The sequence below is a fragment of the Phyllostomus discolor genome, chromosome 8 (genome assembly GCF_004126475.2).
Source record: "Phyllostomus discolor isolate MPI-MPIP mPhyDis1 chromosome 8, mPhyDis1.pri.v3, whole genome shotgun sequence".
In the NCBI taxonomy this organism is placed as follows: Eukaryota; Metazoa; Chordata; class Mammalia; order Chiroptera; family Phyllostomidae; genus Phyllostomus; species Phyllostomus discolor.
In genome coordinates, this window is record NC_040910.2 from 69,419,687 (window position 1) to 69,431,732 (window position 12,046).

At 39.3% G+C, this 12,046-nt stretch overlaps 2 protein-coding genes across 5 annotated transcripts in view; one reads left to right on the forward strand and one right to left on the reverse strand.

Annotated features, from left to right (window-relative positions):
• The window catches only part of CFAP52 (cilia and flagella associated protein 52), a 34,002-nt gene extending 32,255 nt beyond the window's left edge, over positions 1-1,747 (reverse strand). For 2 of the 3 annotated variants that reach the window (XM_036032999.1, XM_028534385.2), the window contains exon 1: positions 1,599-1,747. In XM_036032999.1, the coding sequence (XP_035888892.1) occupies positions 1,599-1,689 (91 nt within the window). In that variant the 5' untranslated portion in view covers positions 1,690-1,747. The remainder of the gene's footprint in view (positions 1-1,598) is intronic. The other variant, XM_036033000.1, reaches the window with a different exon arrangement.
• Positions 1,748-2,337: 590 nt separating this feature from the next.
• Positions 2,338-12,046, forward strand: part of STX8 (syntaxin 8) — a 242,609-nt gene continuing 232,900 nt past the window's right edge. For both annotated transcript variants that reach the window (XM_028534387.2, XM_036033004.1), the window contains exon 1: positions 2,338-2,506. In XM_028534387.2, coding sequence (XP_028390188.1) covers positions 2,358-2,506 — 149 coding nt within the window. In that variant the 5' untranslated portion in view covers positions 2,338-2,357. The remainder of the gene's footprint in view (positions 2,507-12,046) is intronic.

Here is a 12,046-nt window from a genome sequence, read left to right on the forward strand (position 1 = left end):
GAAAAGAAAATGCCAAACAAGGAGATATTTGCTATGTATATAAATATATTGTCTTTATTTTTGCAAGTACAAGTGTGGATTACATTCAGAATATACAAAGCAAACACAAACTTCCCTACAGCAAAATGAGCAAAGAAAGGATAGAACAGGCAATTTCTGATGGAGAAAATTAAAAAGCCAACAAACATGAAAAGATGTGCGACTTCACAAGTAATCGGGAAATGCAAATTACATCCGAAATGAGATATCATTTGGCTAACATTAAAAAAGACTTACAATACCAAGCATTAGTGACGATGTAGAACAAACGGAACATTCATACACTGCTTATCAGAGGAAAAAAATGGTAAAATTGCTTTGGAAAACCATATGTCCATATTGAGTATGGTTGTCTAAAACCAAACTAATCCACTTTTGGGTATATAGCCCAGAGAGATACTTGCAATTGCCCTTGTATTCTCAGTGAATAGCATATTACTTGGCATATGGTGATTCTAAATACACGCATATTTGACTAGGAAAGAATATAAATTGTCACAAAACCAATAAGGTAAAAACAGTTAATATGGGCCATTCTAAAAGGCCAAGATAATTAGTAATTAATCACCATGGAAGACATTGGGATATAATTTGCCCTATATTTACTCTCAGAGCTCTACAAAACAGCGTGAATCTGGCTGCAGAGGTCTACATTTGAGGTTCTACCCTGGTTACCAATGTGACCCTTCACCCAGACTGCAGGCCTCTCACTTCCTTTACCAATGATTTTGGAACAAGCTCTAAAGATGGCCGATATCTCAGAAAGTGTTCACTTTCTGTCAGAGATGGTTAAAGTAAAATGAAGATAAGAGTCAAAAGCCATGTTCTAGAATGCTGTTAAAATCTTAGTCATTGATTGTTCTGTAAGTACAATTTTACAATTTTAAAGCTTTCAGGCATCAAAATGTGCTTCTAAAAAGTTCGCTTTTCTAAAATATAATTCATTGCTTGTTTTCACCCTTCATAAAAAAAGAAAACCAAATATCATTTCTCCCCCTTAATGTCCAAAATAATAGGCAGGCATAAATAAGGATTTGAGCAGAACAACCAGGCCACCTCTGTCCAAAGCATCTCTCTTCCACAGCTCCCCCTGGCGTCCTTTTCGACTGCTATGGTGGTCTGAAGTCCTTACAATTAGAATCCTTTCGCGTTAGGGCACCAAGATCATCCCCTGAAGCGGTTGCTCAAGCACATGTTCCCTTCCCAACCCTTTCTTATAAATAAATACATCAGCTGGGATGTTGTAAGTTAGTTGGTCTCAGGGGCCATCATGGACTCAGTAGTCCAGTGATAATCGAGGGGCGGGCAGCTTTGCGGGCTGCATGGGGCTTGGAACCTGGGAGGGCTGACCTGTGGGAGAAGGGTTACAACCACCCTTACTCATCCCCAGGGCCCGGTGAAGAGGCATTTGGTCCCTTTAGGTGCTAGCAATAACCATTCCGCTCACTGAGACGTGGAGCGAGGAAGTGACCCTGAGGCTTCGGTGCAGGAGAAGCTGTAGTGTCCGTTCACTACATCTTCTCCCAAACCACCCAGCCCAAACATGCTCTTGGCCTCACCATTGAAGCCGATCACAGCCTCTAGCTCCAGTTCGGCCACCTCGGTGTTCGTGTTAGGCGCAATTTGGTTTTCCATCACCTGGAGAGACATCTCTCACTTTGGAGCTCCAGACTTGCGGCGTCTTTGGTCGTTATGGTAACGGACGTGCGCGTGCGCATCAGATCCACGCCCGCGCTAAAGCTAGCCTGCGGATTTCAAATTCGTATTCATGCTCTTTTGCAAACAGAAAGAGGGTTTCTTTTTCCTATTTCTGTGGAAATTTAAGGAGCACCAAATGCACAGAACAAATTATTTCTTCCCCCATGTAATGAGTCTGCGATCTTTTTGGTAACTATATAATCAAGCACCTAATGGCATGTAAAAATTAATCAAATACAGGATTTCTTTTGATTGAATGACTTGCCATAAAAATAATATGTAATTAATACATCTTCAGGTCTATTGTTTGAAGCTAGATAAAGAACTTTTAAAGCATTATTGAGATGTAATTTGTATATCATAAAATTCACTTAAAGTGAGTTTTAGTAATTTGTACTGTTGTGCAATGACCAGTAACATCATTTTTGTTTTAAGCAGGGTAAAATTTTCTGTTAACTGTTACAGGTTTTGGGACGCTCCTACTTCCAGGTAAAATGCTTAAATTATGTTCAATAATTTTGAACCAGCTGTTCGCGTCTCTTAGCGGAAGCAGATTGTGATCCAACCTACTGTTCCCCAGGGGAACACTTTTCTTTATCATAGTTTGGGGGACCTAGTGTATGAGTATATTCCCTTTGCTAATTCCTTGTTCCGGTCGCGTTCGGGTCGAGCCGCGGGGTATGAGCCGCGCGGGCCGCCGTAGTCAGCTGCTGAGAGCAGGAAGTATCCGAGAAGCGGGAGGAGGCTGCACTATGGCTCCGGACCCCTGGTGAGTTCGGGGTGTACGCGGCAGTGCGCCCAAGGTCTTTGGGGTAGTGGCCGGGTTTTCCGGAAGCAGCCGATCGTTGGGCATGGAAGCGGAAGGCCTTTCGGGATGAGAGGAGGGGAGCTAGGACCCTTCCCTTGCTGACTGTGACACTGCCGCATCCCGCTATCCTCGGTGTTCGCAGGGGTAGCCGGGGGCGGAGACCTGGTGAACCCTGGGGAACGGAGGGCTAGTGCTGAAATCTGAACAGTCCTCTAACCCCTCTGGGCTGCATCTCGCCAACGGGATTTTCCGCTTGTCCTGGTTGTGGAGCTGACTTCCCTGGACTCCTGTGAAAGTGAAGTAGAAGTAACCTTTTTGTGGAATACCTGCCCATCTGGCGAATCCCCTTATTTCACAGGCGGGGAAACCCAGGTTCAGAATCCATGGTCACCAGCCTATTAGTAACCACTTGGCACTAGTATCTACGTCTTGTGGGTCCTTCAAGACACTTATAGGAGTCTGGGAGGGAAATTATGCATTCGTGTATAATGTATTTGACCCTTACCTGAGTCAATATCATGAAGACTTTCTACAGCAACAACTGTTGCAGTAAAATAGCTGTTTAATTTATTCAACAATTAAATCTCCAAGGACTGAATGATGAAAAACACAAGTTCCACTCCCAAGGAACATACTGCTTTAACATATCGGACTTGAGCCTTTTAAAAAATAATGAAAAACATTATAGTTCTATAAAGTGCTTGTTGGAATACACGTCTTATGTTGGCATTTCTAAGGTAGTTTATCATTGCTTAAGTCTGGACATTAGGGGAATGGATTGCAAGACAAAAGTTAGCAGTCCCTGAGATCTAAGCCATCTGGGCCAATGGCTTAATTGATTTAACATTAATTTTTCCACCTACTTTTAACAATTTTATACACCCTGATAGAAAATTTAGAAAATACTGAATATTTGCAGAGGAGAAAAATTGACATCTTTAACTCTATCATTTGGAATAATAACCATTATTGATTTTTAAGATGAATCTATTACTTTAATGTATATATGAATGTATATGTTTACAAAACAGGGAATGTTTCTCCATATTAATATTTACTAACAATACTTTTTTTCTGATTTTGAGAGTACGTTTATTAACGCTGGGCACAGTGAAACAAGGAAGGACTTAGGACAGAAGAAGCAACAGAAGAGAGACTAGTTTGGGCCACTTTGGCTCATAGGGAAGTCAGAGAAAAGGGCCTGAGACAGGCTCAGGGGATTAGCCCTGGACAATACTGCCCATTGCTCCCCTGGTTGCAAGTCTAGTGGGGTCCCTTAGGGTTTAGGAGATGGGTGCCTGTGGGGGAGGAAGAGCACTGACAACACATTTTTATGGTGCATAATAATGCCAGGAATAACCATATTTTATTTAATTATCCTCTTTTTTTGTATGTCTGTAATATTAGGGTATTTTTGTTTTGTTTTTAATTATTATAAAGACTACATCTTTATTCCATCTCTTATTTCCTTGGTATACTTCTGAGAAGTGAAACTATTGGATCCAAGGGGTGAACATTTTTAAGGCCCTTGGTAAGATATTGCTAAGTTGCTGTCTGTTTCCTGGAAGCTAACTCCCTCACATTACATGTAAGGTAGGATATAAAGTTCAGAAGTAAGGGAGAGGCCCCAGGTTATCCATTTAGATTGGTGGAAACTATCACTGGACCCCAAGCCTCTTCCATAGCTAATGTTGAAAAAACATTTATAATTGTTCCTGTTACTATCAAGTAGCTTGATTCAGTGGCTTTCCCATTTGACCATTGAAAAAAGCAGTGGGGGAACTTGGCTGTGCTACCATGGGTTTACTTTGCAAAATGGGTTGCTGATCTGGAGGGTAGAGAGGAGTATGGAATGGGACTTTGAAAAACCTATAAAAACAGACTTGACTGTAGCTTTGCCTTCGTGCTATTAAAAATCATAGGTCAATGACGCTTTGCTCTTGAGTAGTGTTCTAATGTTTAGGACTTAAATGGCGTATCACAGTAAGTGGTAAGCTCACTGTTTAATAGTAGTGAGTAATTATTATCTCTGAACTCCGTGCTAATAAAGTTAATTGGCTTCACTGCTGGGGCAACTTATTTGTTGATGATATACCATTTCTAGAAACATTACAGTTAAATCTTAATAGTTTTATATTCTTGTTGAACTTACTTATTTTTTGAGGCTCTTGATAATACAAAAAAGAGGAATTAGTGAACATTGGACTTTTTCATCTCTTTTTTAAAATATATTTTATTGATTATGCTATTACAGTTGTGGCATTTTTTTCCCCTTTATTCTCCTCTGCCCTGCACCTCCCTCCCCCACCAATGTTCCCCCACCTTAGTTCATGTCCATGGGTCATACATATAGGTTCTTTGCCTTCTCCATTTATGCTTCTTATTCCCTGTACCTTTTCTGCTATTTCCCCTCATCCTCCCTGCTGATAACCCTCCATGTGATCTCAATTTCTGTGATTTTGTTCCTGTTCTAGTTGTTTGCTTAGTTCATTTTTGTTTTGTTTTTAGGTTCAGTTGTTGATAGTTGTGAGTTGTCATTTTACTGTTCATAATTTTGATCTTCTTTTTCTTAGATAAGTCCCTTTAACATTTCATATAATAGGGCTTGATGATGATGAACTCCTTTAAGTTGACCTTATCTGAGAAGCACTTTATCTGCCTTCCCATTCTAAATTATAGCTTTGCTGGATAGAGTAATCTTGGATGTAGGTCCTTGCCTTTCATGACTTGGAATACGTCTTTCCAGCCCCTTCTGGCCTGTAAGGTTTCTTTTGAGAAATCAGCTGATAGTCTAATGGGAACTCCTTTGTGGGTAACTGTTTCCTTTCCTCTTGCTGCTTTTAAGATTCTCTCCTTATTTTTAATCTTGGGTAATGTAATTATGATGTGCCTTGGTGTGTTCTTCCTTGGGCTCACCTTCTTTGGGACTATCTGAGCTTCCTGGTCTTCCTGGAAGTCTATTTCCTTTCCCAGATTAGGGAAGTTCTTTATTTTTTTTTTCAAATAAGTTTTCAATTTCTTGATCTTCCTCTTCTTCCTCTGGCACCCCTGTGATTCGGGTGCCAGAGGAACGTTTGTTGGAACGTTTAAAGTTGTCCTGGAGGTTCCTAAGCCTCTCCTCATTTTTTTTTGAATTCTTGTTTCTTCATTCTGTTCTGGTTGAATATTTATTTCTTCTGCTCCAAATTGTTGATTTGAGACGCAATTTCCTTCCCTTCACTGTTTGTTCCCCATACATTTTCCTTTATTTCACTTTGCTTAGCCTTCACCTCCTTCTCTATTTTGTGACCATACTCAACCATTTCTGTGAACATCCTGATTACCAGTGTTTTGAACTGTGCATTCGATAGGTTGGCTATCTCTTTGTTGCTTAGTTCTATTTTTGGAGCTTTGATCTGTTCTTTCATTTGGGCCGTATTTCTTTGTTTCAGTGAGCCTGTTAGTAGTAAGGGGCAGAGCCTTAGGTATTCTCCAGGTGGAGCAACCCATGTTGCTGTGTTGTGACACTGTATGTGGGGGAGGGGTCCTAGGTAACAGTGCTGCTTACTTGCCTCTCAGCTGGTTGTCAGTCACTTCCCCTGCTACCCACAAGCAAATTGGACCCTTCGGGTGCTGATTCCTGGGTGGGTGGGTTTGTGTGTATTCTAGGACCCTGTGGTTCTCTCCAATGGATTTTCCTGTGAGGTTGGGAGTTTCTCCTGCTACCATCTCAACCCCCACAGGTTTTAACAATCAAAGGTTTTGAGGCTTTATTTCCCAGAGCTGGAACCCTGGGTCGAGGTCTCCAGTTGCTCCTCCCTGTTTATCCACATGTAAATGTGGGACCACCTGCTCCTCCAGCCACAGCCTTGACAACCTTGCCACAAGATCTCTCCACCTGGCTGTCGGTCCTGGCCCCTCCTCCCAGTCTGGATGAATGCTGCTTTTTTAACTCCTTGGTTGTCGGACTTCCATACAGTTTGATTTTCTGGCAGGTCTGATTATTTTTTGTTTTTTAAATTTGTTGTTGTCCTTCTTTTGGTTATGCAAGAAGGCAAACTGTATCTACCTATGCCTCCATCTTGGCTGGAATTCCTCTCTGTTTACTTTTTAAAAATTGTATTATGAAAGGTAAAAAATGTTTACTCAGTGGAGTAGTATGATGAGCCACTTTATATTCATAATCTAGTTTCTGGAATTATCAATATGTTTCATCTCTGTTCTTTATGTCTTTTTTTCTAAGTGTATTTTAATGTAAATATTGTGTGTGTGTGTGTGTGTGTGTGTGTGTGTGTATCAATTTAACTATGCATTCAGTATTTTTGTGCTAGAAGGAGGCCCAGTTCATGGTGTGGAAATTTCTCTCGTTTTCCCTTTTCCCGTTCCTCAGTCTCTGTCACAGCATCACTTAGGGCCTGAAAACTAATCATCTACTTTTCCTTCACTTATTAAAGCATCAGATTATTCACTAATCTCCTTTGTGGGTTTTTTTTTTCTTTTAAATCTTTCTTATGCTGTCTGTTTCTGCTGTAGGCCAATTCCTTATAGCCTATGAATAGCTTGAGAAGCCTTCCATTAGTCTCCCTCCACTTTTCTCTCCTTCCCAACAAGTTTCTCTGAACTGTGGAGTTCAGATAAATTTTCCTGAACTAGTACTTGAGGCACTTGTATGTTGGATACCGTGATGGGGTTGCCTATTACTGCCAGGCCAGTGATTTCCACACTTTGCTACAGATTGGAACCACGTGGGAGCTTTCACAAGCCTTCCTGTCCAGGTCAAACCCCATACTGATTTAATCACAATGCTCTGGGGTGGGGGCCAGGAATCTGGGGTGTGTGTGTGTGTTTAAGATTCCCCAGTTATTTCAATATGTAGCCAAGTTTCAGAACCATAGCTCTTTATGGCTAAAGTGAGAACATGGGGATTGGGGCAAGACCCTCCAGGATTTTGCCCTTCAGCATTTCATTTAACCTCATCATGACCTTGCTTTATGTGTACAACTGATTAGACTGGTGTTCAAGGCTCTTCAGAAACTAGCTGCTTCTCCTCTTTGTCATTTTATACTTTCCCTTCCTTCCCAGGGCTACCATGCAGCTGAATGTGCCAGGCAGTTGTTGTTCCTTTTGTCTTTGCTTGCTCTTCTGCCTTTTGCCACAACTAAAATATGCTCCTCCCTTCTGTCAGAATAAGAGGCTTGCTTTAAGCTGGTACCTCAGCCCAAGATGTAACCTTTGGCCTAGTCCTGTCAGGTCTGAGTGCCTCCAGGACAGTCATTTCTCTCACTTCAGAACTCCAGAAATACTTACTATTTATACCCCACATTTGGCGGGAGGTGTGTCATACCATATTATTGATTTTCATATGTATCTTCTGGAACCTCAGAGGCAGGCCTGAGCTCCTCTTTAAAAAATTATATTTAAAAAAAACCTCCTGCTAAGCTCCTCTTAAAAAATTATATTTATTGAATTTATTGGGATGATACTGATTAATAAAATTATATAGGTTTCAGGTGTACAATTCTATAATACATCATCTGTATATTGTACTGTGTGCTCACCATCCAAAGTCAAGTTTCCTGCCATCACTGTTTGTCTTCCCTTTACCCTCACCTACCTCCCCTCACCCCCTTTACCCTCTGGTCATCACTGTTGTCTGTGTCCACGAGGGTTTTTTTTCTTAATTCCTTTACCTTTTTCACCCAGCTCCCCAACCCCCCTTCTCTCTGACAGCTGGCAGTCTGTTTCCCTGTATCTATGAGTCTGATTCTGTTTTGTACATTAGTATATTTTGTTCATTAGATTCCACATATAAGTGAAATCGTATGGTACGTGTCTTTCTCTGATTGGCTTATTTCACTTAGCATAATACCCTCCAGGTCTATTCATGCTGTTGAAAGCAGTAAGATTTCCCTTTTTTATACCCAAGTAGTATTCCATTGTATAAATGCACCACAGCTTTTTCATGCACGCATCTACTGATGGGCACTTGGGCTGCTTCCAAATCTTGGCTGTTGTAAATAATGCTGCAGTGAGCATAGGGGTGCATATATTCTTTTGAATTAGTGTTTTGTTTTCTTTGGATATGCTCCCAGAAGTGGAATCACTGTGTCATAAAGCAGTTCCGGTTTTAATTTTTTGAAGCCACTCCATACTATTTCCCACAATGTCTGCATTCCCACCGACAGTGCATGTGGGTTTCCTTTTCTCCACATCCTCACCAGCACTTGTCTGTTGATTTGTTGATGATGGCCATTCTGACAGGTATGAGGTGATATTTCATTGTTTTTTTAATTTGCATTTTTGTGTTGGTTAGTAACATTGAGCATCTTTTCACATATCTATTGGCCATCTGTATGGCCTCTTTGGAGAAGTGTCTATTCAGGTCCTTTGCCCACTTTTTAACTGGATTCTTTGTTTTTTTGGTGTTGAGTTGAATAAGTTCTTTATAAATTTTGGATATTAACCTTTTATTAGATATATCATTAGTGAATGTATTCTCCCATTCATTGGGTTATCTTTTCATTTTGTTAATGGTTTTCTTTGATGTGCAAACCCTTTTTAGTTTGATATAGTCCTATTTGTTTATTTTTTCTTTTGTTTCCCTTGCCCAAGGAGAAATATCAGAAAAATATTACTAAGAAAAATGTTTGAGATTTTATTATGTTTTCTTATAGCATTTTTATGGTTTTGAGTTTTACATTTAAGTCTTTAATCAATTTTAGGTTTATTCTTTTGTATAGTGTAAGAAGGTGGTCTAATTTCATTTTTTTGCACGTATCTGTCCAGTTTTTCCAACACCATTTATTGAATAGACTGTCTTTTCCCCATTGTATGTTCTTACCTCCTTTGTCAGATATTAACTGACCATAAAAGTGTGGGTTTATTTCTGGATTCTCTGTTCTGTTGATCTATGTCTGTTTTTATGCCATTTCCATGCTGTTTTGATTACTGTGGCCTTATAGTATAGTTTGATATGGGTTAGCATGATACTTCCAACTTTCTTCATCTTTCTCAAGATTGCTGAGGCTATTTGGAATCTTGTAGTTCCATATCAATTTTGGGGATATTTATTTTAGACACCATTGGTATCTTCACAGGAATTGCATTAAATCTGTAGATTGCTTTGGGTAGTATGGACATTTTGATGTTAATTTTTCCTATCCACAAACAAGGTATATGCTTCCTCCTGTTTGTATCTTCTTCTATTTCTTTCTTCAACGTCTTATAATTTTTCAAGTACATGTCTTTTACATCCTTGGTTACATTTATTTCTAGATTGTTTATGCAATTGTAAATGGGATTGTTTTCTTAGTTTCTCTTTCTGAGAGTTCATTATTGGCGTATAAAAATGCTACTGATTTCTGGATATTTATATTGTATCCTGCTACTTTACTGAATTCATTTATCAGTTCTAATAGGGTTTTGTTGTTGTTTTGGTGGAATCTTTAGGATTCTCTCTATACAGTATCATGTAATCTGCAAATAATGACAGTTTTATTTCTTCCTTTCCAATTTGTATGCCTTTTACTTCTTGTTGGATTGCTGTGACTAGGAATTTTAGTGCTATGTGAATAAGAATTGTGACAGTAGGCATCCCTGTTCCTCATCTTAAGGGGACACTTGCAGAGTTTGCCCATGGAGAATGATGATGTCTGTTGGTTTGTCATATATGGACTTTATTACATTGAGGTATGTTTTCTCTATTCCCATTGTGTTGAGAGGGTTTTTTTTTTTTTATCATACTTGGGTGCTGGGTTTTATCAGATGCTTTTTCTGCACTATCGATATGATCATGTGATTTTTATCCTTCATTTTATCCTGCCGGTGTGTCATTTAAGGCCACTGTTGCCTTGTTGATTTTCTGTCTGGAAGATCTATCCATTGATGTTAGTGAAGTGAAGGAATCCCCTGCTATGACTGTGTTACTGTTGCTCTCTCCTTTTATGCTCACTAAGATTTGCTTTATCTACCTTAGGTGGTCCCATGTTTTGGGTGTATAAATATTTACAAGAGTTATATTCTCTTTTGGGTCCCTTTGTCATTATGTAGTGTCCTTCTTTGTCTCTTATTATTGCCTTTCTAAAAGTTACAGCCTTTGTTTTAAAGTCCATTTTGTCTGTTTTAAGTATTGCTACCCTAACATTTTTTTATTTCTATTTGCATGAAATATCTTTTTATATCCTTTTTATTCTGTGTACATCTTTATTTCTGAAGTATGTCTCTTGCAGACAGTACACACACACACACACACACACACACACACATTTTGTTTTCTTACCCATTCAGCTACCCTTTGCCTTTTGATTGGAATATTTAATTCGTTGACATTTTAAGTTATTATTGGTAACTGCAGATTAATTGCCATTTTATTCTTCATAACTATGTTCCTCTTTTTTTATTTTTCTTTTTCAGAAACATCTTTTAATATTTCTTGTAATACTGGTTTGGTGGTAATGAATTCCTTTAGCTTTTTCTCGTCTGGGAAGCCCTTTATTTCTCCTTTAATTTTAAATGATAGCCTTGCTGGGTAAAGTAGTTTTGTTTGTATATCCTTGCTTTGAATATTCATCACTTTGAATATTTTATGCCACTCTTTTCTGGCCTGAAATGTTTCTGTTGAGAGATCAGGTGACAGTCTCACCCCTTGTAGGTCACTAATTGTCTTTTTCTTGATGCTTTTAAGATTCTCTCGTTATTGAACAATAAAAAAGATTATCTCTCTTTGTCATTAACTTTTGCCATTTTAATTATAATGTGCCCTTGTGTGGTCCTCTTTGCATTTTTCTTGTTTGACTCCTTGCATTTCCTGGACTTGTGTGTCTTTTTTATTTCCCCACCAGGTTAGGGAAGTTTTCAGGCATTATTTCTTTAAAAAGGTTCTCAACCCCTTGTTCTCTCTTCTCTCCTGGTACCCCTGTGATGTGGATGTTGTTATGCTTCATCTTGTCCCAAAGGTCCCTTAAACTGTACTCATTTTTAAAAATTCTTTTTACTTTTTGCTGCTATCTTGTTTTCCAAATCACTGATTTTATCCGCTGCTTCATCTAATCCGATATTGACTTCTTCTAGTATATTCTCCATTTCAGATATTGCATTATTTATTTCTGACTCATTCTTTTTTATGGTTTCTATGCCCTTTTTCATGCTGTTGGAGTTCTCACCTAAAGTTTCTTGAGCATTCTTACAACCATTGTTTTGAACTCCGGTAATTACTTGGCTCCATTTCATTTAGCTCTTTTTCTGGAGATTTCTTCTGTTCTTTCATTTGGGGCATGATTCTTTGTCTCCCCCTTTTGGCTGCCCCTTTGTGTATGTCTCTGTGTATCAGGTAGATCTGCTGTGCTTCCCACTCTTGGTAAGTTGGCCTTATGTAGTAGGTGTCCCTTTGGACCCTGTGGCATAGTATCCTTAATCACCTGAGCTGGGTTCTCCAGGAATGTCTCCTGTGTGGGTTATGTGAGCCCTCCTGTTGTAATTGAGTCTTGATTGCTATTGGCTTGTTCACATGTGCGGTTGACCCTC